The sequence below is a fragment of the Aquarana catesbeiana genome, linkage group LG05 (genome assembly GCF_042186555.1).
Source record: "Aquarana catesbeiana isolate 2022-GZ linkage group LG05, ASM4218655v1, whole genome shotgun sequence".
Taxonomy (NCBI): Eukaryota; Metazoa; Chordata; class Amphibia; order Anura; family Ranidae; genus Aquarana; species Aquarana catesbeiana.
In genome coordinates this window covers 424,282,763-424,309,710 of record NC_133328.1, presented here as the reverse complement: position 1 = coordinate 424,309,710, position 26,948 = coordinate 424,282,763, and the positions used below count along the sequence as shown (strand labels likewise).

At 41.8% G+C, this 26,948-nt stretch overlaps 1 protein-coding gene across 2 annotated transcripts in view; it reads left to right on the top strand.

The window, feature by feature from the left end:
* The window catches only part of ZNF236 (zinc finger protein 236), a 461,432-nt gene that overhangs the window by 175,936 nt on the left and 258,548 nt on the right, over window positions 1–26,948 (top strand). For both annotated transcript variants that reach the window (XM_073631228.1, XM_073631227.1), the window contains exons 12-14: window positions 5,166–5,369; window positions 12,218–12,362; window positions 17,565–17,825. In XM_073631228.1, the coding sequence (XP_073487329.1) occupies window positions 5,166–5,369; window positions 12,218–12,362; window positions 17,565–17,825 (610 nt within the window). The remainder of the gene's footprint in view (window positions 1–5,165; window positions 5,370–12,217; window positions 12,363–17,564; window positions 17,826–26,948) is intronic.

Here is a 26,948-nt window from a genome sequence, read left to right as displayed (position 1 = left end):
TTGGTGGCAGCGGGGCACTACTTGTGCTTGCCACCTCACCAGCTTGAACTGCACTTATGGGACTCGCCACGTCACCAAGTGTTACTGCAGTGCTGGTTTGACTACGACCGGGGTGTACTAGGCCGCTGGTGCTTGCCAGTTCACCAAAACGCTACCAAAAAACTGTTCGCGATCGCAGGGATCAGTCCTGACTCTGCCAACGCTGCAGTTATGCGTTTAGTGTTTTGTAAGTGACAGTGATGGATCGATACTGCACTTGGGTGGGCTGGGCAGGGCTGGGCGGAGGGGCAAAACGCAGGTGCTAGCAGGTATCTGGACTGGTCCCGCTAACACTGCGTTTTTGGGAACCCTAAACTGCTGGGGACGCTAGTATAGATCTGATCGGATCAGATATTGATCCGTTCAGATACTATACCACTATGGAAGGCGTATGCTGCGTGCGTGGGTGTTAGCGGTACTGGCACTAACCTGACCCTGCCTGGGGCGACGCATATCACCGCCCGGCGATTAGGGGGCTAAACCTTTATTAGGTAATAAACGGCGAGTGCCCTGACACTATAAAAAATAAACTAACTAACCAGCGTCACCCGTAACGGTTATACGGTGATCAGTGGTGAAAGGGTTAACTAGGGGCAATCAAGGGGTTAAAACCTTTATTAGGTAGTATATGGGGGTCCTGGACGCTATAAAAAGCTGACGGCGAACCTAAATAGTTACCTCCCTAACTAGCGTCACCAGTGACACTAATACAGCGATCATAAAAATTATCGCTTAGTGACACTGGCGACGGGGGGTGATCAAGGGGTTAAAACTTTATTAGGGGGGGTTAGGGGGGTATCGTAGACCTAAAGGGGGCTAACACTAACTGCCCTACCACACTAAATGTCACAAACTGACACCAATACAGGAATGGATGGCCTCCCCCTCACCTCCGATCACCGGGGGAGAAATGCCGACCGCCTCGGGTACCGGGGGGTGGTCCGTTCGGACCTCCCGCCCGCGGGAGTCAGATCACGTACAGGTACGTGATTCTGCCTGCCCGTGCCATTCTGCCGACATATATCGTCGTGAGGCGGTCGGCAACTGGTTAAACTGGGTGGATAGATATATACTTGGAATGCAACTAAAGCTGCTCATAGATGTAATTTATTTATTTCCAATGTTCAATGGTGCACATTTAGTAGCTATTCATTGTACCTACAGGTCAGCTTTATTAAATGCTGACCTGTAGATACAAGTGACCAAGCAGTGTTTAGTACTGCTTTAATGCTTGTTCACACTTGCCCAAAATACTGACGCTTATCAAATGCGTTTTATAGCGTTATTGTGTGTTGATAGGTGCGGTTGATAAGCGTTTAATGAGCATTAAAGATGCTCCCCCAAATGCCCTCTGTGCGTTTGCAGTGCAGTTGACAAGCGTTTTTTGCTTGTTAAAACTGCAGGGAAGCCCGCCAGGGTTGTGAGGAAGAGGACTTTGTCCCCATCAACATGAGGACAAGGTGCTTTGGGGTGCCCCAAAGCACCCCCCTCCCCATGTTGCAGGTATGTGGCCTGGTATGGTTCAGGAGGGGGGGCTCGCTCATCCCCTCCCTTTCCTGACCCTGTCAGGCTGCATGTTTGGATAAGGGTCTAGTATGGTTTTGGGGGGGACCCCACTCCATTTTTATTCTTTTGTTTTGGCACAAGTGTTCCCCTTAAAATCCATACCAGACCCAAGGGAAAATTGTTTTTTTCACAGATTTTTTTATATATTTTTTTTATTGCCATCAATTATTTTTTTACATTCAACAGTCAGCTGAGAAGCCCCCGAACAGCTGATGACTCATCGGTTGTTAAGAACGCGGTGGCTGGCTTCCAGGCTTGCCACTTGGCAAACGGCTAAAATTCACACTGTACCAACGCACCGCAGCGCGTCTCCATAGACTTGAATGGGAGGCGTTGGAAGACCAAACGCCTCCTGACTCAACATGAGGCTTCGATTTTGAAGGGACGCGATGTGCCGCTAACGTTTCATATTTTAATAATGTGAACAGCACTGTGTGCTGTCCATTGTATCATTTGCATAGGCGTTTGAGGGGCGTTTTTAATGCCCCTCAAACACCTGCTCTTAATGCCAGTGTGAATTTGACCTTAAGAAGTGCTGGTATCTTGTTGTTCTGTGTGGTCCTATTCCAGTTTGTTGAAGATGATCTTTCAAAGATGCAGTGAACACATAGGTGAAGATGCACAGCAAAACGTGTTACTGCATCACTTATTCCCATGTGTATTTAAGTGTAAACGTTGACCCTGAGGCTCGGTTCACACGGGGGCGACTTGTCAGGCGACCTAGCCGCCTGACAAGTCGCCTCCCGTTCTGTACAATGGAACCGTTCTAATCGGAGCGACGCAAGTCGCTCCGACTTAGAAGAAAGGTTCCTGTACTACTTTGGGGGCGACTTGCATTGACTTCTATACAGAAGTCGTCTTGCAAGTCGCCCCGGCAGTCGTGTGCAGGTCGCCTCGGTGAGGCGACCTGCAAGTCGTGCCGCGTCTAGTGTGATCCGGCACTGAATGTGTTCTTTGTGGATGATACATTTGTATGTAAATAGAATTTTGATTAACGGGAAGGTAACATCAATTCTGCAGCTTAGATGTATATGAGTAAGTGGTGTTGCGCTGATCCTTATTATAAAAACAGGTGAACAATGAGTGATAATAGTCAATGCGCTAGATAGAAAAATAGTGAAATAGCGTAAGCGTGGGGGATGATTCGTATTAGAAAATGTTCATTTCAATAATAAATATCTTCAATAATGCATAAAAAATAACGTAAGTAACTCAAATAAAATATCACTTCAATAACCTAAAGATACAATTCACGTGAATATAACGTGATACTATCAGGGCACCAGTAACTAGCTCTGAATTTAAATTAAAATATAGTGCATAATCAACATACATGTATAATAAGACCAGTGAAAATAAAAAGTGCAGACCAGAGTGCTATGTGCAACTCAGAATTTAAAAGAGAAGTGACTGGCTATTTCTATATAAAGTGCATATTGTGCATATTGACATCAGGTAATACATACAGGTGAAAAATATTTCAAAAGGGAGAAAATCCTGTTTTGCACAGGAAAAAAAAAAAAAAAACAATTTAAATGTGATGTGACAGCAACGTGCTAACGTGCACACGTTGCAATTAAAGTGCTACCAGATGCATTCATAAATGTTCAAAAACAGTCCTTGTGTATAATTGTGACAGCAACGTCCTGGCATGCACACGTTGCAGTTAAAGTGCTGGGGTGAATCACATCTATTTCTTCGTGTGCTAAACACTTTGGTGGGTAATGGCCCCTTACCTTCAGGTAATGGGGCAAAAGCAGGTAACAAAATAATTGTTAAGGGCGTCCGCCTATGGATCCCAGCGCGTCCCTCTCTATCCTGGATCTTGGGTTGGAGTTCCCTCAGGTATAATGTAGGGGGGTTGTATTCATAGGGGGTAATCAACAGAAGAAAAGCCCAATAGTGTAATCCAGTTTAAAACGTAATGCTCTTTATTATAAAAATGCAGGTACTCACATAAAGATTGAGAAGCAATAGTAACAATCCAACGAGCAGCGAGCTCATGTGCCTCTGTCTGTGTTTGCAGCCTGTCTCGTCCCTACGCGTGACGTCACACCACGTGACTTCATCAGGGGATGAAGTCACGTGGTGTGACGTCACGCGTAGGGACGAGACAGGCTGCAAACACAGACAGAGGCACATGAGCTCGCTGCTCGTTGGATTGTTACTATTGCTTCTCAATCTTTATGTGAGTACCTGCATTTTTATAATAAAGAGCATTACGTTTTAAACTGGATTACACTATTGGGCTTTTCTTCTGTTGATTACCCCCTATGAATACAACCCCCCTACATTATACCTGAGGGAACTCCAACCCAAGATCCAGGATAGAGAGGGACGCGCTGGGATCCATAGGCGGACGCCCTTAACAATTATTTTGTTACCTGCTTTTGCCCCATTACCTGAAGGTAAGGGGCCATTACCCACCAAAGTGTTTAGCACACGAAGAAATAGATGTGATTCACCCCAGCACTTTAACTGCAACGTGTGCATGCCAGGACGTTGCTGTCACAATTATACACAAGGACTGTTTTTGAACATTTATGAATGCATCTGGTAGCACTTTAATTGCAACGTGTGCACGTTAGCACGTTGCTGTCACATCACATTTAAATTGTTTTTTTTTTTTTTTTTTTTTTTTTTTTTTTTTCCTGTGCAAAACAGGATTTTCTCCCTTTTGAAATATTTTTCACCTGTATGTATTACCTGATGTCAATATGCACAATATGCACTTTATATAGAAATAGCCAGTCACTTCTCTTTTAAATTCTGAGTTGCACATAGCACTCTGGTCTGCACTTTTTATTTTCACTGGTCTTATTATACATGTATGTTGATTATGCACTATATTTTAATTTAAATTCAGAGCTAGTTACTGGTGCCCTGATAGTATCACGTTATATTCACGTGAATTGTATCTTTAGGTTATTGAAGTGATATTTTATTTGAGTTACTTACGTTATTTTTTATGCATTATTGAAGATATTTATTATTGAAATGAACATTTTCTAATACGAATCATCCCCCACGCTTACGCTATTTCACTATTTTTCTATCTAGCGCATTGACTATTATCACTCATTGTTCACCTGTTTTTATAATAAGGATCAGCGCAACACCACTTACTCATATACATTTATCTAAAAGGTCAGGTGTTCACCTTATCGGTGTTTGTGGCTTTTCCACCCACAGCCTCTTCCATATAAGTTAGCGCGGGAATAATTTCCCTTATCTAGTAAATTCTGCAGCTTAGAACTGTGTTTTTTGCAATGTTTTGTGATATGAAAATATGTTAATGAGAAAGTTCAAAAATATATAAAAATGTAATTGCGTTCATCTCTAAAAATGTCACAGATGAACAAGCACTTTTTTTGCTTTGCTTTGAGAATTGTACAGAAGAGGAAAGTACATTTTTAATATGGAACATCATATAAAGTATTACAACACATAACGATGCAGTCCATTACCATACGGCTGCAAACGACAGAAAGACTAATCCCCAAGTCCCCCTCATTCGGAATAATCAATTTTTTGTATTATTGTGTTTTTTTTCTTCTCAGGTGTTAGGCCTTTTGCTTGTCCACATTGTGAAAAGAAATTTCGTACTTCAGGACACAGAAAAACTCACATAGCTTCGCATTTTAAACAGTGTGAGCTACGTAGATTACGTCAACAGCGCAAGCCTGGTAAAGTGCGTACTGGGAAGAACAATGTCCCAGTGGCAGAAATTCCATTGCAGGAGCCTATACTCATCACAGATTTGGGTAAGCGATAATATTAGGGAAGGTGTGCAATTCGGTGAGTGGCAATTGTCTTTGTATTACATTATGTACCTTTTTTTAAAATATATCACAGGACACCTTTACCTTATTACTCAGCAAATGTTGTAGATTTTTTTAGTAGGTCTATCTAGTTCAGCCTATGTGTTTGTATTTTTTGTTTTCCAACAATTCCAATAGCCCTGTGCATTCTGCTTCCTGAGGAAGACATCTAAACATTTTCTAAATTTGTCAACACTCTCAGCTAGTACCACTTCTTGGGGGAAGGAATTCCAAATTTTTACTGGTCCGACAGACCGAGTCCGGTGGACAATTCGACCGTGTGTGGGCTTCATCGGACCTGCAGCGGACTTTTTCGGTCGAAAATCTGACAGACTTTAGATTTGGAACATGTTTCAAATCTTTACGTCGGAACTCCGCCGGACCCAGTTCCTATCGAAAAGTCTGCTCGTCTGTATGCTAGTCCGATGGACGAAAACCGACGCTAGGCCAGCTATTGGCTACTGGCTATCAACTTCCTTATTTTAGTCTGGTCGTACATCATCGCGTACAAATCCGTCAGACTTTGGTGTGATCATGTGTAGGCAAGTCCGTTCATTGGGAAAGTCTGTTGGAAGTCCGACGGATAGTCCGTCGGACCAGTCCAGTCGAAAAGTCCGCTCGTGTGTACGCGGCATCAGTCTGTGTGAGAGTCTACAAGGCATGATTTATATAATTGGAAATTGACCAAACCTTATATACTGACTGCCTCTCATTTCTTGAGGCCCTAAAATGCCAGGACACTACACATATGCGCCCTAATGATCCCTTTTTCAAAACAATCCAAGGTAAGAGACATGGCAAGTTTTTTAAAATTGTAATCTTTTTGTCACAATTTATTTGGAAAATTAAGAACTTGGATGAAAAAACTCAAGCACAGGAAATATTACACCAGCATCATACTTAATGAAAAAATACTTTTTCGAATTCTCAGCTCCAGCGGGAAGGGGGTGGGGAACTGATGACACACATTACACAGCACAGAGTTGAGTGTAATTAGAGACCTGAGTGGAGGGAAAGGACACACCCCCTTCTACACAGTCTCATAGGAAAACATGCACAATGAAGCCTGTCAATCACCTACTGTGTGCTGGAGGGGGTGGGGGGACGTGGCCATCTACCAAAACTAGAGATAACCTTTTTAGAAGTGACTAATGTGTTTTAAATAATTAGTTATTCAATCAATCAAGTGTTTACGTATTCTTAACACGCAGTAAGGCTTTTTTTTTTCAGCAGCCCCTGAACTCTTCTCAATGTTATCTTATGTGTACATGTACACTCAGTCGTTTGGAGTAGGTTAGAGGCACTTGCGTTTACAGGCGTTTTTTTGAAAATGGATAAATGACATTTAGGACTGTAGTTTACTGGCATTTCAAACGCCAAATGCTTGTAAACGTGTGTAAACTTTAAAGCGGAACTTCAGTCATTTTTTTCATCTTTCCATCTATTAAATCTTCTGCCCTTGTTGTTTTAACTTTGGATAGTAAAACATTTTTTTCTGCCAGTAAATACCTTCTACAGCCCACTTCCTGTTTCTTGTCTGGCTTATAACATCATGCACAGCTCTCTCACTCTCCTGAGAGTTTGCCAGGAAGGGAAGGGGGTCGAGTCCTAAGAGGGCCAATGAAAGCTGCAGAGCTGGACGTGTACCTCTGTGTGTCTGTGTAAATCCAGGAAGTGAACAGGCAGCAGCTTCAGCTGCCCACAGTTAAAATGGATGCAGCCAGACTTGGTGGAGGGAGATTTCTGCAGCATATTTGGCAAGTACAGAATCACAGTATATATAAAATAATATGCAAAGTGGTTGGAGGGAAGCTTCGGAATGGCAAAGATGTTTTTATTACAAATTATGTGAGTAGACTGCAGTTCCTCTTTAAGATACAACGTTGAGCCGCGCTTTCAGCCCATTGATTTGAATGGAAGTCGCATCCAGCACGTGACGTCACAAGGGGCAAGGTCTCATGTTGACGTCACTGGATGGCCAAGCCCCATGGCTATATAAAAACTGGCAGAGAGCGGAGCTGGCACAAAGATGGGAGACAGCTTTAGAGCAGGACTGTGTCGGTGGCGGAGAACACCGGAAGGAGAACACTGGAGGGAGAACACCAGAGGAAGATTTTTTAATAAGGACTTGTCTAAACCATCTCTTGTTTTTATTTACACTACACTGCCTTTTTTTGGGGTGAATGAGTAGGAGTACAATGTACCTCTACTCATTCACATAGGGGGGGGCCGGGATCTGGGGCCCCCTTTATTAAAGGGGGCTTCCAGATTCTGATAAGCCCTCTGCCCCAGACCCCCACAACCATTGGTCAGGGTTGTGGGAAAGAAGACCTTGTCCCCATCAACATAGGGACAAGGTGCTTTAGGATGGGGGGCGCAGAGCCCCCCCACCCCAGAGCACCTACCCCCCCCCATGTTGAGGGCATGTGTGGCCTGGTATTGTCCAGGAGGGGTGCTCGCTCATCCTATTCCTGACCTGCCGGTCTCCCCTTCAAGATCCTCAGAGCACAAGTCACACCACAAGTCGCATGATGATCCGACTTGGATGCGACTTCTATTCAAATCAATGGGCTGAAAGACGGATCAGTAAATGGCTCTCGTAGGGAACCATTGATTTTGAATAGCGGCAAAGAAACGCTGCTAAAAGCTAACGCGGCTAAACCCGCATAAACGCCAATGCAAAAAGCTACAAAAAGCGCATTTTTACAGCTGCTTTTTCCTGGCGTTGGTAGTGGCTTTGCAGCTAATTTTTTCTAGCGCCCTGTGTGTATGAGGCCTAAGTGAGATTAAAACAAACCCTCGCTGACATTTGTAGCTACTGTGTAGCAATTCAAAGTTCATAACACTAAAGTCAGGTTCTAGTCCACTTCTCTGCAGTTTTAGCGGTGACTTGGCAGCCTTCTGCTGTCAACGGAAAGCAGTTGTCTAGGATGTCTAAAATACATAATTTATTTTATAGCAAATTTCAAATTGCTTAGAGTAAAATTTGTGTGATTGCATCACATCATTAAAATTGTAATCATTAGGATTGTAAGCTCTAACGAGCAGGGCCCTCTGTTTCCTCTTGTACCAAATTGTATTAAACAGGGCCCTCTGATTCCTCCTGTATTGAATTGTAAGGCCTATTTCACACCTATGCATTTTTTTTGTGCTTTTCAGTTTTGCAGAAACACACTACAGTCCATTTAACATGGTTTCCTATGGATGTAGTTCACATCTGTGCAAATTTATGGAAAGGGCCAGGGATTTTTTTAAGATTTTTGGTTCCATAGATTTCAGTGGATCAAAAATGTGTATTGAAAAATGCAAAATGCACCTGGAATATGCAAACTGCAACCTGTATAGCTGTGAATCAGGCCTAACTGTACTGCCTGCCCTCATTTTGTAAAGTGTTGCGCAAACTGTTGGCGCTATATAAATCATGTATAATAATAATTTCGTAACTGTAATGTCTGCCTTCATTTTGTAAAGTGCTGTCTAAACTGTTGGTGCTATATAAATCCTGTATATTAGTAGTAATAAAAACACACACACACACATACTGTATATACATATCCCATCTAATAATTACTTACCAAAGTTTCACTCTTTAGCACAGATCTTCTATACATTTCCCTATGCTGTATTGCATTATAAAGAAGACACATTTATTTCTTTGATTATATCTCTTTCCATACCTCTGCTTATTTTTTTCAGACGAGGAGATAATTGATATTGAACTATTAAGGCTACATGAACACTAGCCATTTTTTCCCAGCATTTATTTATTTGTGCCTGGGAGATGCAGGTGCAGCATCCAGCCCCACTGCCTGCAGCCTTTAAAAGAAAAGTTCTATAGGAGTCTGAAATACCCTGCAGCTGAACAGCATATCGAGTGGTATTGATGTTTAGGGCCCTATGCATTCAGGACGTACGTCCGGAATACCTGTGTCCTGGGCATACAATCCTGAACACAAACATCAGCACTACACACGAGTACCACTCAGTACAGCATTCAGTCCCCACAAGCCGCAATATCAAACCTACAATAGACTTTGACTGGCTGCAAGTGGCAGGGCTGGATGCTGCGCCGGCACCTCCTGGGCATACTAAAATGCTGGGATTGGATGCATACAAGCTAAACACCTGCAGCGCTTACCCCTGGAGGAGCCGCTTAAGTATGTTATGTTTCGTACTCTGCGTCTCAACCCCAATAAGTCTTAGCCCCCTCTTGCACACCTGGCCATAGTGTAAATACAAGGACCAATGAGAAACACACATGTTATGATAAAATACAGAAATTGTCTTTACTTACAAGATTAGTGTGGAAAAGTGATAGACAGTAACATTATATTTATATATGTTAAATGAATCAAATGTACAGTAATAACTAAGGCCAAGAGCAATATAGCTCAATACTGTGTTCAGGCTGCTTTCAGGGGACTCCAAACCTGAGAATAACCCCAAGAGCAGAGGCAAACACTTAACACTGGCAACCCTATGGCTACTTTCACACTGGGGCGGGTGGGGGCGTTAGCGGTAAAGTGCCGCTAGTTTTATCGGCGCTTTACCGCTGTTATAGCAGCGCTTTTCGTCTGCTAGCGGGGTGCTTTTAACCCCTGCTAGCGACCGAATAAAGGGTTAAAGCGCCCGCTTTGCAGGCGCTTCAGCAGCACTGCCTATTGATTTCAGTGGCAGAGGTGGTGGAGGAGCAGTATACACCGCTCCTCCACCGCCCCAAAGATGCTGCTTGCTGGTCTTTTTTTCCTGTCCTGCAAGTGCACCACCCCAGTGTGAAAGCACTCTGGCTTTTACACTGGGGTGGCTTGAGAGGCGCTTTTCAGGCGCTATTTTTAGCGCAAAAAACGCCTGAAAAGTGCCCCAGTGTGAAAGGGATCTATATCAGATTGGTTACCTCTACATAAATTGGCTCTGAGTCCAGGTAGGAGGAAAGCAGGGAAACGCCTCTCTCTTCTGTCCTCTGACACCACAGACCCAACTACAAACACTGTACCCAAATCAACATTCAATGAATTAGCTCCCAAGGTAAACTATCCCGCACACCCACTACATATACAGATCCCTGAACATGTGTGTGCATGCCTATATGGCACCAGTAGCTCCAGTCCGTTGGAAGAAAGATAAGGGCTTGGATCTTTGGCTAGCCACTTTAGTTGGTGCACTTAAACTCCTGCTTAGCAAAGTGTATCTGTGGTATGCTGACAGTATCTGAGTGACAAGGTGGACACACTGACCACTTAGCAGTCCATTAACGGGACCCAGGTTCTAGTAAGTGTAGGCAAAAGTGAGGTAACTGTCTGTGTCCAGTGTCTTTGTTACGTGCCCTCTCACAAATCGATCGTCCTGGAACAAGCAGGCTTTTCTGGTGACCCGACTGGTCACCTCACACTGGAACGCTTCACTCAGTCGGTGCAGGTGCGCCTGGATATGCACCTGGGATCCCCCTCTCTCAAGCTGTAGGTCCTGACCGGCTGTGTATGGCTGAAATGTCGCGGTGGACTAACCTGGGAGGCAGCACCTCTCCCCTGGGTCCAGTCTCTTCTCTTGCCTCATGGTGTCTGAATTCCCTCAGGCAAACAAAATGGAGTCATTCCTTCTTTCCTTTCAGAGCATGCTGGTTTTATAGTTCCTGCACCTATACAAGGCTATGGGGTCTGTTTTGATGACTACACATCCCAAGATCCTTTGCAGCTGCTCCTGCGGATTGTTACAATTTCTCTCATTGGCTCCTGTACTTGGTTCCTTCCTGATTGGCTCCCTCTCCTCTAGCCAATAGGAATACAGAGAAGGGAGCAGAGAGGGGCCAATGCCTGTGCGAGTGCCCCACTGACTGAAGTCAGTGTCAGTGAAGAGGGGGGAAATCCCCCGCAGGGACTGACAGGCTCTCTTTCCCTCAGGAGAGCCTGTGTACTCGGCGGCGGTCAACTTGACAAGGCCATGGGAAAAGCAGGGCACCCACTACACACCTAATGTACAAGAAGCCTAAAAGGAAGACCCATTAGCAGAATATAAGGCCAATTCACAGTAGCATTAGTTATTTTATATGCATCAATTTTTTTTTCTCAAAATAATTTTCAGGATGTTCAGTTCACAATAAGTCGAAAAATACTGTAATAACCAAACTGCAAGTGTTTTGCTTTTGTGAATTGAGACTTTTATGTGTTCTATCAATAGGAATTATTGTTATTGCAGACATGACATAGTCCAAATTGTGGAAAAATACAGAAGAAAGTTTGGAAAGAGGGGTCAACCATCATGTCATTTTCTGCACTTACAGTTGTTTTGAATTGGATTATATGACAATTAACTTTATCTTCCCCAGCTCTGCTAGCCCTGTGGCTTAGAGCTGATACACTACCCTATTAGCTGTTTATCTGAGAGCTGATACTCAGCCCCGTGCTTAGTCTATCTTAGTTCCTGTAGTGAATTCTAATAATGTACTCCTGTCAGTTTTTAAAGCCAAAATGTTCCTTTCACAAGCATTCTAGGCACCTCCAGGTACCGGTTGATTTCATTGACATCAGAATTTGCTGCTGCAGGGAGCCCCTAACTCTGGCCCCCATGGTATGCAAATCCCATGCTCTAAAAGATAGCAGAGTACTGCCCACATTATGTATCAGCCTGCAAGCACACCCCAAATGTCCTGCCTAAAACAGTGTGGATGGGACATCACACAAGTGCTGGATGCAAGATGTGCAAACAGTCTAGGTATAGACTATATTTTATGTTTGTGTTCCTTTAGGTACTGTTAAATATTGCCATACTAAAATTAGTTTTTTTTTCCTTTAAAGGTCTTATTCAGCCAATCCCTCGGAACAGTCAGTTTTTTCAAAGTTATTTTATTAATAGTTACACACATGAAGTTGATCGACCATACAAGTGTTACTATTGTCAACGTGCCTATAAAAAATCCTGCCACTTAAAACAGCATATCAGGTAATAGTATTGTTATAGAAATGCTGATAATGGCTATTTTAATTGTTTATATGACAACAGCTCTTCATGTCGTTTTGAGCAGCTTTATGGATATTCAATGAGGATTTACCAAGGACAAGTTTAACCTTTTTGTATCTTCTATTCTAATAATATATTACTATATATTATTATATATAGTTATATATAATATTGACTTGTGTATCTTATTTTGATTTGCCACATTTTACATATAACACCTTGGACATGTCTTGATATGTTTAAACACAGCTCTTACACAGCAGCCTGGATAGAGAATAGAATGCAGTTTCTGTGGGTAAGGGAGCGTGTCTTTTTCTTAACAGTTGTATATGCATAAACATAACCTTACTTTAAGAGCAACTTAAGGGTTTAAATGTTTTGATAGTTATTCCTGCAATAGAAAACATTGAAGTATTCTGTATATAATGGCATAATAAAATAAGCAACAGATTGTACTATTGTACATGTTTTCAGTGCTTGGCAATCTAGTACCAGGCTCTTTCCTACCATTATCTAAAATTTAAATTACTTGTCTTTTTAGTAAGAATAGCAGTTGCCACTTGGGTTTTCACTCATCACCTCCCATATTCTTAATATTCTCAGAGAGCTCTATATGAGTTTTTTTTCCATTTTTAAAGCCGAATTTCAAGTATGGCTATTCTTGCATAGTTATATTGGTTCAGCATGGATGAATGTAAGTATACATGTGCCATACCTGGCTGATCCCTGCCACCGTAGTGATTGCTGCTGGCTTTCAGGTCGCATGCCAAGTGGCTGCCCTGATGCTTGGTGTACATGGGAGGTAGCTTGCCCGGCACAGGCGCCCTCCACAGAATATTGCATTTTCGCACTTCTTGAATAACGTGAAGATTGTGACATCACTGACCTGCCTCTCCAATTAGAGAATTCATGTAGAAAATGCCAAGTAGTCTCTTAGGGGTGGGACATGGAAGCCAGAAGCAATCATGGTAGTAGTGGTGCCTACAACAGTGATTTCCATCTGTAATACCATAAAAAATACTGCGCTATCCCATAAGTGAAAATGATCCACACATGTGTTTAGTGAAAAAACCAAGCAAACAAAAACAGGCAAAAAATAAAAAATGCTGCTGCAACCTTAAATGCGAGACAACCCCCACCTTACTAACTGTACAAATAGTAGGCTGCGCTGCTAATAAATGAACGTGATCATAATGAATACGGCCACCTTGGTGACAATTGAACATAAGCAAAGTATTTCATAACAATTGAATGTGGACGAAATAATAAACAATGCAATATTGAAAAGGCATAAATCGCATGCAGAAATGGTGAGTAAGAAATTCAGTGATCAAAACAATTGAATCAAGTCCATGTAATCATAAGATAAAATAAACTAAAATTCTTGTGGGTGCAGAAAATAGTTGGATAGAGGGAGAAAGACACCCTTCCTTCAAGTGATGTGAGAAAGTTATCTCCGTAGGGAGCGTGGTGTTATAGGGAGTTCCTCCACCTCAAGTAGGTAAGCCCCTTACCAGATCCAAAGATCTCCTGTCAGAGAGATCATACACGCAAGTGGCTGTATCCCCCAGCCACTGGGTCTCTGTCAGTGCGTATGTCACAGGCTACCTCTCCAGGGAATCAGCCTAAAGATGATGTATCCGCTCCCAATCCATGGATAAATGCAAAGAAAAATGCTCCATAGCGTGATACAGTTAAAAGTAACTTTATTAAATAAAAGAAAAGCACTTACACATTGTGCAGTAAAAGATCGCCTCTAAAATCAATAATGCGCCGGCCGGCTTCAGCTGCTGCCCGTTCCTTCCGGGTTCAGCGTGGTGTGGTGGTGACGTCAGCACGCCGCTCCTCCCTACGCCATTTCGACAAATCTGTCGTCTTCCTGGGGTACGGGCGGCGTGCTGACACACCACCTATATGAGAACTCGAACAAGGGAACGCCCCCCTCTGAGATCAGGGCGTCCGAGGCCACCGCCGCCATCTTAGTATAGGGCAAGCGGGACCTATGTGTTATTGATAAGAATGTAATCACAGTCAGGGCAAAAAAAGAAAAAAAGACCAGATAAGACGATACATTCTATTGTTGCCAATAGCGTGCAAGCCACAATAATACCCTGGATACCAGGGTATATCTGATATTAATGCATAGTGAAAAAAAAAAAAAAAAAAAAAAAGGCTGAGAGAGCTGATCGGGAGCCGGTCGCCTGCTGGTCTTCCAGCATGCTTTTCCGACAGGAGCCTGCCAGGTGGCCGGCTTCTGTCGGACCCAATACCTTACACAGGGGCCAAATGTCGAGTGGTTTTATTGAACCAGCCAATGTCGCCCAACATTTGGCCCGTGTGTATGGGGCTTAAAGCTATTAACCATTGGAATGCCAGAACTTCAGAACCAGGATAAAGATCAACATCCCTAAAGCGAAAGTTTCTCCTGAATCCAGCTGCCAGCATGATATGGGATATATTTAATTACAGGTAAGTTAGGTAACTTAAGCTGAAGGAATAAAAATCATTATTATCTAACCGTCAGCTTTGAATTTCCTGTCTGCTTAAACCGAATTTCCTTTTATCTGTGTTTCAAAATAAAGTGTATACTAGGAAAGTAACTGCCTTGAAATTGAGGGTAAATGTTGGCAATGGGTTTTACCACTTTATTGTGTTATCCAGTATGTAGAATATTTTTCTTTCACTAATTAAAGTCTATAAAATAGAAATCAAAATACCAAAATTATTACTGTGACATTGTGTGACTTCATAGCCAAATAAAACAAATAATGTAAAAAATAGATGAATATTCAAATGATGTGATTGAGCGGAGGGGCTGTCTTGACAAAACAAATAACACAAAAAATGAACAAACAAATCCAAACAGACATATATGTGAAATGAATTGATAATAATTGATAATTAGAGCAAAGTCCCAAAAATAGTGTTCTTTGGATCATCCTGTGAAAAAACGTCCTCCTACATAGATCATACCATTAGTGATAAAGTGTAGATGTTCACTCACCAGACGTTGATCCCCCTGCCTTATGACAGGAAAGATCATAAAGGGCTTTTGGGGTTTCCCCGACCTCCTTGGGTCTTTCAGGCAAATCCTTTGAGATCCTCCACCCAAAGTTGGATATCTTTTCAAATGGGATGACACCAGTGGTATCAAATGAATGAAAAGGGAGGAGGAACTCCTCATAGTGTAAAATAGTAGAGGTAGTTTATTTAAAAGCCTCAATAGGCTACAACAGTAGAACATGTAAATATTAAAAATATGGCCTTTAAAACCTCCTATGCGAGCAACCGAACTGTGCTGTGGAGGCTGTGGAATCCGCAAGACCCACACCGGAGTCAGCATGCCTTCCACCTAACCTTGACGTACTGCAGCCTATGTTCCAGACTTGCGTGTTTCGTCATGAAGCGTGACGTCATCAGAAGCTGGGGATCACGCCGCGCTGACTCAATATATATCTTCTTCCCACCATATTGACCCACCCCTCCTGTACATACAAGCAAAAGGTAAAGGGGGGGGCGGGTCATTATGGTGGGGAGAAGATATATATTGAGTTGGCGCAGCTTGATCTCCAGCTTCTGATGATGTCACGCTTGATGACGAAACATGTAAGAATGGAACGCACGTTGCGCTACGTCACGTTTAGGTGGAATGCACACTGACTCTGGTATGGATCTTGCGGTTTCCACAGCCTCCACTGTACAGTGCGGTTGCTTGAATAGGAGGTTTTAAAGGCCATATTTTTTATATTTATCTCTTATGCTGTTGTAGCCTATTGAGGCTTTAAATAAACTACCTCTACTATTTTACACTGAGGAGTTCGTCCTCTCTTTTCTTTCATTTGATACCACTGGTGACATCCCATTTGGAGTGATATCCAACTTTGGGAGGAGGATCTCGAAAGATTTGCCTGAAAGACCCAAGGAGGTCGGGGAGACCCCAAAATCCCTTTATGCTTTTTCCTGTCATAAGGCAGGGGGATCAACAACGTCTGGTAAGTGTACATCTACACTTTATCACTAATCATAGGATCTATATAGGAGGATGTTTTTTCACTTGAAGATCCAAAGAACACTATTTTTGGGACTTTGCTCTAATTATCAATTATTATTTATTAATTTCACATATATGTCTGTTTGGATTTGTTTGGTCATTTTTTGTGTTATTTGTTTTTGGCACTGATTTGGGGTATATGTATGTGGTGAGTGGTGAGTTTGTTTGTCAAGACAGCCCCTCCGCTCAGTCGCATCATTTTAATATTCATCTATTTTTTACATTATTTATTTTGTTTGGCTATGAAGTCCCACAATATCAGTGTTAATTTTAATGTTAGCAAGCGCTGTTTGCACATCGTGTTTTTGTGCACAATTTTATTAGCATTCACATGAGGGTTTAAAATAGCAGCTGCATTCCAGTCACTTATATTTGATTTGGTTAATTCGTTTATTGGCGCAGGTGTATTGTTTGACACCTTTATAAAATAGAATTGTTTGCTTCTGATTTTGCTCCAGAATAAATATATATTTGTTAAGATGAATGACAAGTACAAAAACGCTATGCAGTGTGAAACTGACACATCCCCAAAACCTGAACAAAAACTCTGAAAGTTTAGAAGTCTAAGAAGCTGGGCGTGGGGTACTTGGGTACTTGTTTAGAATGTTTACTCCTATCAAGTTTTCTTGCTTCCTCTGACCCTTTTGGGGCGATTTCACCTCTTTTACTGTCCTTGTACAAAAGACAAAAAAATGAGGGTAGCAGTTGTTAATGGGACAGGAATTCACAGACAGTACACATTTTACTGAAAAAAGGTTTCTTCCAGTTTGTGTCCCAGAGGAGAGATTTCCTATGCTGACAGGAAATCTTATTGGGCACAAAAAATAAAATAACAGCATAATGTGTTCTAACCCTTTCCCACTATGTGCAAAACTAAACATCTATATTGTAATATCCACCTAGCATTCATGTTAGTATTGTAATATGTCCAGTATTGTCCAATTCTGTATTTGCATCAATTTTATACTAAGAGAGTCATGTTTAGGAAAACCAGACTTTGTGCAATTTACCAAGAATACAGAACCTTCCACAGAGTCTTCCCAAAGTATAGAAAGATTTTGCTATTTAGAGACAACTTTACATAGTTGTGTTTCTTTTTCTGTCTAAATAGTTGTGCTTTTTCTTTACCATAGGTCTCACACTGGTGAAAAGCCCTTTAAGTGCACTCAATGTGGAAGAGGTTTTGCGTCCTCTGGAGTCTTAAAAGCACATGTTAGAACTCATACTGGATTGAGGTTACATAAGTGCCCTGTATGTAATGGAGCTTTTACGACCGGTGGCAGTCTCAGGCGTCACATGGGTATTCACAATGATATGCGGCCGTATATGTGTCCTTATTGTCAGAAAACATTTAAGACATCCATAAACTGCAAAAAACACATGAAAACCCACAGGTAAATGATAAATATTAACATTTTATTGTTTATACACAATTGTAGTTTGCTAAACTCCAGTACAAGAGTTTGTGTAATGTTGAAAATATTTTTTTATATGAGTGTTCCTCTAGTTTTAAAATGCATTGGCATAACCAATGTCTGTAGATGAAACTGTAAAGTCAAAGGGATACTCAAGTCAAGTCAGAATTGAAAATGAAGTCTTTGGATACATACAGGAAACATACAAACAGAAAAGCAGTGAAGCGTAGACTAGTGTTGAAAACGAGTGAAAACTAATGGGCTATGCGCTTCATTTTTGTTTGGTTGATTTATCTGTATCAGAATAGCAAAAAAAAGTGCAGGCACAGCTCACACTTATTGAGTTCATATATATTTTGGCTTTTTAGTGCAGAAGATATTTTTTATATAAGACAGGGAGCATAGTCTACCTGCTCAGGACTTGAATTTTCCTTGCAGATGTTGATGTACTGCACAAGTTCACCCCAGTCCCTTTACCACAATTGCAGTGTTTACTTGCTAGCATTAGTAGCTCACTTTTCAGATCAAATTTAATGCTTATATTTTGCCTTCCCTGGTTCCTTATTCCCTTCTCATCAACATGCTAATGACATTTTTAAATAAAAATGTTGTCTTCATACAAACCTTATTTAAGTGATTCTATATGCAATGCAAAAAGGCCTTGGCTGGTGGAAGGGTGCTGTATATAACTTCCTGAAATCATCTTAGCACCCCGCCACAGTGCTCCCTTCAAATACCCTCTGCCCTGAAGCAAGCAGTGGGCTGGCTCTTGGGATAAGTTTTGCAGATATTAAAATACCCTGATGGGGGGGGGGGGCAGTCTGGAGGAGTGAGTAATCCTAGGGAGATTACATTTGCATGCAGATTGCTCTAGGTATCGAGCAGATATGATGCTGAGCCTTTCATGATTAAAGCATAAAAATGAAATGAATGGAAGAGGCAGGCCAAGGACAGTCAGGCTGGGGAGGCAAGAGCTAGATGATGCATGACATTCTCTGGACAGGAAATGTAGCGGACTCTATCTGACTTGCTGTAGCTTTTGACATACACTATGAAAAGCTTAGTGTCCAGTGAAATCACAGTAAGCATTTTCAGTACTTGTGTAACCTTGCTAAACTTAAGCCAAGTCTGGAGTTCAGCTTTAATCTATGTAAAGTTTGAGAATGGTTGGTTGCTAGCACGTAGTCTGACCACTGAAAATTAATTAAATGCTCAACATTTTTTTTTTAAACAGTAAATGTTTGTTTAAAACATTAGATATGAAAAATTATTATATATTAAAGTGTTTGTTAACCCAACCCCCCCCCCAAAAAAAATGTATCCTGCTCCTTTAAAGCATGTTATATGACACAGTGCTTGTCCTGTGTTGTTTGGTCCCCTGTAACACCTAAAAAAACCTGATCCTGACAGTTTCTCCCCACCCCTCTGTAAACTGACCATGGTGTATCATGGCTGCTGAGACCAGACACCGTGGTCAGTTTACGTGCCTCTGTAATCAGCAGCCTGCTATCTCCTCTCTGCTCCTGTGTCCTCCTCTCCCCTTCCCCCTTCCCTCTCTGTGTGTGAGCTGCCCCTCCCCCCTCCTGCTGCTCTCATAACACTAACCTGTATACACCATCAGCACTGCCTCCTATTGCAGTGTCCCCCTCTGTGAATGATTTATAAATGCTGTAAATTCCCTCTTTTCACAGCTGAGATTGCAATCACATGACCAGCCAGCTCTCTCCTCCTCTCCTTCTCCCCTCAAGACTGACATCAGCAGGGGGATCTCAGCCCCTCCCGCTGTATCTCTCAGAGCAGGAAAGAAGAAAGCTGGCCAGTCATGTGATCGCAATCTCGGCAATGAAATTAGGTATTTGCAGCATTTATTTTTATAAATCACACACACAGAGGGGGATACTACAATAGGAGGCAGTGCTGATGGTGTATACAGGTTAGAGTGTCTTAACAACCACTTTAAATATTTAATTACATTTTGTAATAAAAAAAATGCTCAACAAATTTTGGCTGTTTTGCATATTGTCTGAGAAGTACACACCACAAAACAGAACAGGGACAGGTTTTTCTGTCAGGGAATAGCACTAATAGAGTAGTACAGTAGATCCCCCTACATACGAACGCTCAACCTGCGAACTTTCGCAGATGTGAACATGTGTTTGCATGTCCAATTCTGTAAAACTGGGTACACACTCGTGCTTTTTTTTTTTTCTTACATCTAGCGAGCTGAATGAAAAAAAACCTAACAGATCGCCGTACTAACACACGCAATTTTTTTGCTGGCATTCTTTGATGGGCATTAAATGCATTTAATTTTTTTTCCAAGACAGAAGCTAAAATACCGTATTTTTCTTCCCTTGACGTTCGTCAGTACATTTGCACTGCAACAGAGTTTGCTTGGCCTAAAGTAGGGATGCACTGATAGCAGTTTTTTTTAAAGACCGGATACGAGTACCTATACTTTTTCTCAAGTACCCACTGATACCAATTACGCACACTAACCCCTCCCCCCGCACGCGCGCTGCCTTCCGCGGCTCGCTCGGGCTCTCCCGTCCCACCAGAAGCAGCTTTGATCAGGTCTCGAATCTAGTAACCCGGAAGGGATGTCAAAACATCACTTACGATTTAATGGAGCCTTAAAGGCGGCAGATTTTTTTTTTTTAAATTCAGTATTCAAAACAGCCAAACTTGGTGTTTTGAATGCTTTTAAGTGCAAAGGAGGGATTTGGGGTCCTAATAGACCCCAGATCCCTCCAAAAAAATACCTGACACCTGACCAGTGCTGTCACAGGGGATGTTTTGGCGTCAGGAAAGGAAAATTACGGAAAGTGATACAATTTTCCATATTCCTGACGCCAACATGGCATACTAATGATAAATAACTAGCTGACAGGGTGGGTACTGCTTGAACAATTTTAGTTTTATTGACCGTGTAATAGAAGATTGGATTGTTCTTCTCCCAAAGTCTACAGATAAGGCACCCAGGTCTACCCTATAATGCCTTAGGAATGTATTTTGAGAGGACCATGAAGCTGCTCTGCAGATGGTCTCCATCGACACATTTGAAAGGGCCGCCCACGAGGCTGCTACCGTCCTGGTAGACCGTTGAAGAGAGTTCTGTACGTTCTTGCCCTGTACGTTCTGTTAAAAAGGTTGACGATCCAGCTCCCCAAGGTTCTTGAGGTAGCCTCCTTTCCTTTCGGTTTTCCCACTGGGATTATAAAGAGCTTATCCGAGCATCTGAAGGGAGCAGTGTCCGACAGGTGTTTCCTTAAGGTTCTTGAAACATCCAGCTCATGTAGTCTGCCCGAATCTTCTTCCGGGAAGTTTGATGAAATGTAGTGGCTACTTTTGGCACAAAATGGTCTACTGGACGAAGTTCCACTCAATCTGGGAAAAAGGTAATATGCTGATATATCCTGATGCTCCCAGGGCCTGAAGCTCCGACACTCTCCTACCTGAAGTGATGGCCATCAGAAAAACAGCTTTTTCTAGTGTAATGTTCCACAACGAACACTGCTCAGTTGGAGCAAAAGGATGCCCAGATAGAAAGTCCAGCAGCACAGACAGATCCCATTGGGGAAAGACTCTCTTCTTGGTGGTCTGATTTTAATGACCGCCTTTAGGAACCCATTAGATTTCTGTCATCGCCATTACCATCATGTTCTCCTTCAGCAGCCTCGAGAGGAATCTCATTATTGGAGAAACCGGGGGGGGAAAGGCGTAGGCTAGGGCACAGTTCCAAGGTGCAACTAGAGCATCCGTCCCCTCCGCCTGAGGATGCGGGAACAGGGATAGAAATCTCAGGAGTTTGCAGTTGCTGGGAGAAGTAAAGAGATCCATTTGGGGTTTGCCCCTCATGTGAATCAAATGGGTAAAGACTGTGTGGGTGTAGAGACCACTGGTTGTGGTCTGGAAATGCGCAAGAGAGATGGTCTGCCTGCTGATTCAGCTTCCCAGGGAGATAGACTGCCCTTAGAGCCTTTACCCAGGACCTCATGGGCTCTACCTCACTGGCATCTGTTGTAACAATGCTCCAGTCTAATGGACCTAAGGGGCGCAAGTTCTTCAGTGTCTCCTTCAGCCACCACTGTAGGCTCCTCCTCATGCTGTTATCAGTTGTTAGGAACTGTTTTCTCCACTGTTCAAGAAGCCCTTGCTGGAACTGCCACATGTGCCAATGAGCATGGGAATGCACGAGAACATGGTACCCAACAGGCTGAGACACTGGGATGCTGACAGGTGGGTGGATGTTGCCGCTTTCAGTACCCTGGTTCTGACTGTCAATGCCTTTGCTGGCGGGATTGAGACCTAGCCATTGCTCGTATTGAAGAGTGCCCCCAGGTATACCAATTGCTAGGTTGGGGCAAGCTTGCTCTTCTTAATGTTGATCATCCAGCTGAACTTCTGTAAGGTGTCGATAAGGATCTCCCTGTGTGTCAGGAGTTCTCTCCAGTCCCTGGCCAATAGGACATCGTCTAAATAATGATAGACCCAAGGACCCTGCACTCTGAGCGGGCTAATACTGCAGTGAGAACCTTCGTAAATGTTCTGGGGGACGTGCATAGGCCGTAGGGCAGGCTAGTAAATTGCAGGTTTGTGCGACTAATGGCAAACTTGAGATACCTCTGAAAAGAGGGCAGGATTAGGACATGCAGCTAGGAGTCCTGTAGATCCAAGTAAAGCATCCAGTTGCCCGGTTGTACTGCCTGGATGATTGTGTGGATGGATTCCATCTTGAATCTCTCCAGAAGAATGAAGCCTTTTTAGATCTATGACTAGATCTATGACTAGACGCCAGCCTCCATCCTTTTTGCAGACCATGAACAGGGTGGCGTAAAACCCGGTATATCTTTCTGAAGATGGAACCTGTATCACGGCTTGCTGTGCTTGCAAGGTTTGCACATATTGTAGCAGAACTGCTGCCTTCTTTGGTGCCTTCGGGATCTTGGTGGGGGAGAAATGATTCGGAGGAGGGGCGCTGTGAAACTGCCAGAAATGGCCCTGGATGACTGTTGCCTTCACCCATAGATCTGTGCAATTCTCCACCCAGACATCCGCAAAAAGTGCCAGCCTGGATCCTACTGCGAATGTCTGGGGTTGCACACCGTCAAAAGGATGACAGGCTATCCCAGCCGCTTGATAGATTCTCTTTAAATCTAGATCTATCCTCCTATCCATTGCATCTTTAACCACTTCAGCCCCGGAAGATTTGGCTGCTCAATGACCAGGCCATTTTTTGCAATACGGCACTGTGTCGCTTTAACTGACAATTGTGCTGTCGTGTGACACTGTACCCAAACAAAGTTGACGTCCATTTTCTTTCCCACAAATAGAGCTTTCTTTTGGTGGTATTTGATTATCTCTGCGGTTTTTATTTTTTGCACTATAAACAAAAAAAGAGCGACAATTTTGAAAAAAACACAATATTTTGTACTTATTGCTATAATAATTATCCCCAATTTCTTTTTTAAAAAGCTATTTTTTTCCCCCAGTTTAGGCCGATATGTATTCTTCTACATATTTTTGGTAATAAAAATTGCAATAAGCGTGTATTGATGGTTTGCGCAAAAGTTATAGCAGCTACAAAATAAGGGAAAGTTTTATGGCATTTTTAATATTAATTTTTTTTACTAGTAATGGCGGTGATCAGCAATTTTTATCTGGACTGCGACATTATGGCAGACAGATCGGGCACTTTTGACACATTTTTGGGACCATTGACAATTATGCAGCGATCAGTGCTATAAAAATGCACTGATTACTGTGTAAATGTCATTAACAGGGAAGAGGTTAACACTAGGGGGTGACCAAGGGGTTAACTGTGTTCGCTCGTGAGTGTTCTAACTGTAGGGGGATGGGACTGACTAGAGGAGATGACAGATCGTTGTTCCTATCTAGTAGGAACACACGATCTGTCTCTCCTCACAGAACAGGGATTTGTATGTTTACACACACACGTGCCTGTTCTGGCTCTCGTGCCTGCAATCGCGCGTCGGCACTTAAAGATCTCCAGAGGCGACGTTTAAAAAATTCTACAGGTTGCATGTTTTATGTTACAGAGGAGGTCTAGGAGGTCTAGAATTATTGCTCTCGCTCTAATGATCACGGTGATACCTCGCATGTCTAGTTTGTACACCGTTTTCATAAGTGGGCACTATTCACGTATGCGTTCGATTCTGCACGCAAGCTTTTTTTTTCTTATTTATTTTACCTTTTTATTTTTACACTGTTCTTTTTTTTTAAAAGAATTGTGTCACTTTTATTCCTATTACAAGGAATGTAAAGATCCCTTGTAATAGAAAAAAAGCATGACAGGACCTCTTAAATTTACACTAAAATGCAATAAAATGCAATAAAAATAAATAAAATGTAAAAAAAAAAAAATTGTCCCTTTTAACCACTTGCACCGTCTTCTGTACATATACGTTGGCCCTCCCGCCACTCTCCTGCGCCCTTCGCCGCTTACCGGAGGCGATCGGGTCCTATCGGTGGCCGGGTATGGAGACAAGTGAGGGGAAGATGGCCCCTAGCCGTCTCCATACCATAGCAGGGCGGAAGCAATGTCATAACGTCACTTCCGCCCATAAGTTTTAAAGGGCCATTTTTTCAAATGACAATTTTTTTTTATTGCATTTTAGTCCAAATATGAGATCTGAGGACTGACCCCAGATCTCATATTTAAGAGGACCTGTCTTGCTTTTTTTTCTATTACAAGGGATGTTTACATAAAAGTAAAAGAATAAAAGTGACCCAATTTAAAAAAAAAAAAAAACAGTGAAAAAATAAATAAAATCAAGTAAAATAAGTAAAAAAAATAAAAATTTTTTTAAAGCGCCCCGTTCCAACAAGCTCATGCGCAGAAGCGAACGCATACGTGAGTAGCGCCCGCATATGAAAACGGTGGTCAAACCACACATGTGAGGTATTGCCGCAATCGTTAGAGCGAAAGCAATAATTCTAGCCCTAGACCTCCTCTGTAATTCAAAACATGCAACCTGTAGAATTTTTTAAACGTCGCCTATGGAGATTTTTAAGGGTAAAAGTTTGACGCAATTCCACGAGCGGGCGCAATTTTGAAGCGTGAAATGTTGGGTATCAGTTTTCTTGGCGTAACATTATCTTTCACAATACAAAAAAATTGGGCTAACTTTTACTGATGTCTTATTTTTTTTATTCAAAAAAGTGAATTTTTCCAAAAAAAGTGCGCTTGTAAGACTGCTGCGCAAATACAGTGTGAAAAAAAGTATTGCAATGACCGTCATTTTATTCTCTAGGGTGTTAGAAAAAAAAAAAAAAATATATATATATATATATATATATATATATATATATATATATATATATATATATATATATATATATATATATATATGTTGTTTAAAGCCAAGGGAATATGACCTTTTTTAATTAACCTTGGTAATCTTTTTGTTTAAATCAGTATTTTACCATTTACTGAAATCCTTTTTATAATTGCAGGCATAGGCTTTACTTTATTTTTCAAAGTAATGATGAGAATTAAGACAAAATATATTTGAAAACACTCATATAATTGTAGTAATAACATTGCATTTAAAAATGCCTCCTGCATTTCAAACTTTTTTTCAGCCAACTATTCATGTCAGTTTCTAGGTCTTCTGCACAGCTTTTTAATCTGACCTAATTACAGTCGTAATTGCTGAATGCAGACAGGATCACTATTGTCATCCACCCACAGCTACTGGGAACAGAATGTATGGTGGCTATTATGATGCCTTATTTTTGTCATTTTATGAAGTCTCTCTGATCCCCATGGAACAATATATTGATTCCTTTTATTTATGCACATGTCCCCAAAATAATGACTCTTGTGGGTAGACCAATACATCCAATTTGCTGGAAAAAGCAAGGGGTTAGAGGTGAAAATTACTGATTTTGCTTGGTTTCAGAGCACTTTTCAGAAATTAATTCTGCTTATTGTGTCAGCGTCACCTAGGCCTTTTTCCTTAAGCATATCTGTTTATACTTCCTGATTATGGCCTGTGTTTCAGCACTAGACTAACAAAATGGAGGTTGGGTATTGCTTAGGATATGTTCAGGTATCCTTTAATATTAAAATAGGACAGTTGTATTTTGATATGTTACTTAAACCAAGGGATTTGTAATTGTAAGAGGGAAACCTGGGCCCCTGTATTCATTACTTGAACTGTTGTGATTGTGAGCAATGTTATCTGGGAGGTTTAGCAGAACATTTATGTTCCATGTTCTTTTGCTTGTCTGTGCAAATTGAAGCCCAGCAATTTGTATTACCGCCAAACTTGCAGAACATACTGCAGGTATTACCAAAGGTGACCATCGGGTTTGGTTGTATCAATTCCTGTACTTTTTAATTCTGGATACCTTACATATGCAGTACTGTATGACCAACCTACAGATCTTATAGGAGAAGCCATATCCAGTCTGGGTGTTAGTGTTTCACCAGTTGCCTGGGCAGATTGCTCAGTTCAGCGTTTTAAATGGTGAAGAACAGATAAATGTATACCTTGTAGTTGGTATAGCTGATCATGGGCTCAGTGTCTTGTTCTTGTGCTCTAGCTGTTTTTATTCAATACCTTGAATCTACTAGTTCTGACAATACTGGAGACATGATTTCATCTTTTTGCTTAATCATAAAATGTTAGATAAATATGTGCATTATGATTTTTCTTGTCTCATATAACCAATCTAAAATCTTTTTAGTCAGGAGATTACTTATTTACTATATCAAACCAGTGAGGTAAGTCCTGGATTAGGTTTCAATAGATACAGGATTTATTTTGAAATGCTTTCTCACAGGTTTGTCATGTCCTTGATCCCTGTGGAAGCCCTCTAAAACAGAATTGTGTTTTTATTTCAACCTGTTCCTAGTACCCAGGAAGGATAGATTATACTGTCCAGTTCTGTTTAAAAACTATTCAAGAAATTGGGACCATCCTGCCAGGGTGACTTGGGTTTGCCCTGCCTTTTAATAGTATCCTCCTGCACGGGGCTTTAAATGATTAGTTCACCTTTCAAGAAAAATTCATAAATACACATATTTCTGAAGGAAAAAATGTGCATTTATTTTTTTCTGTAGGAGCTTTGAAA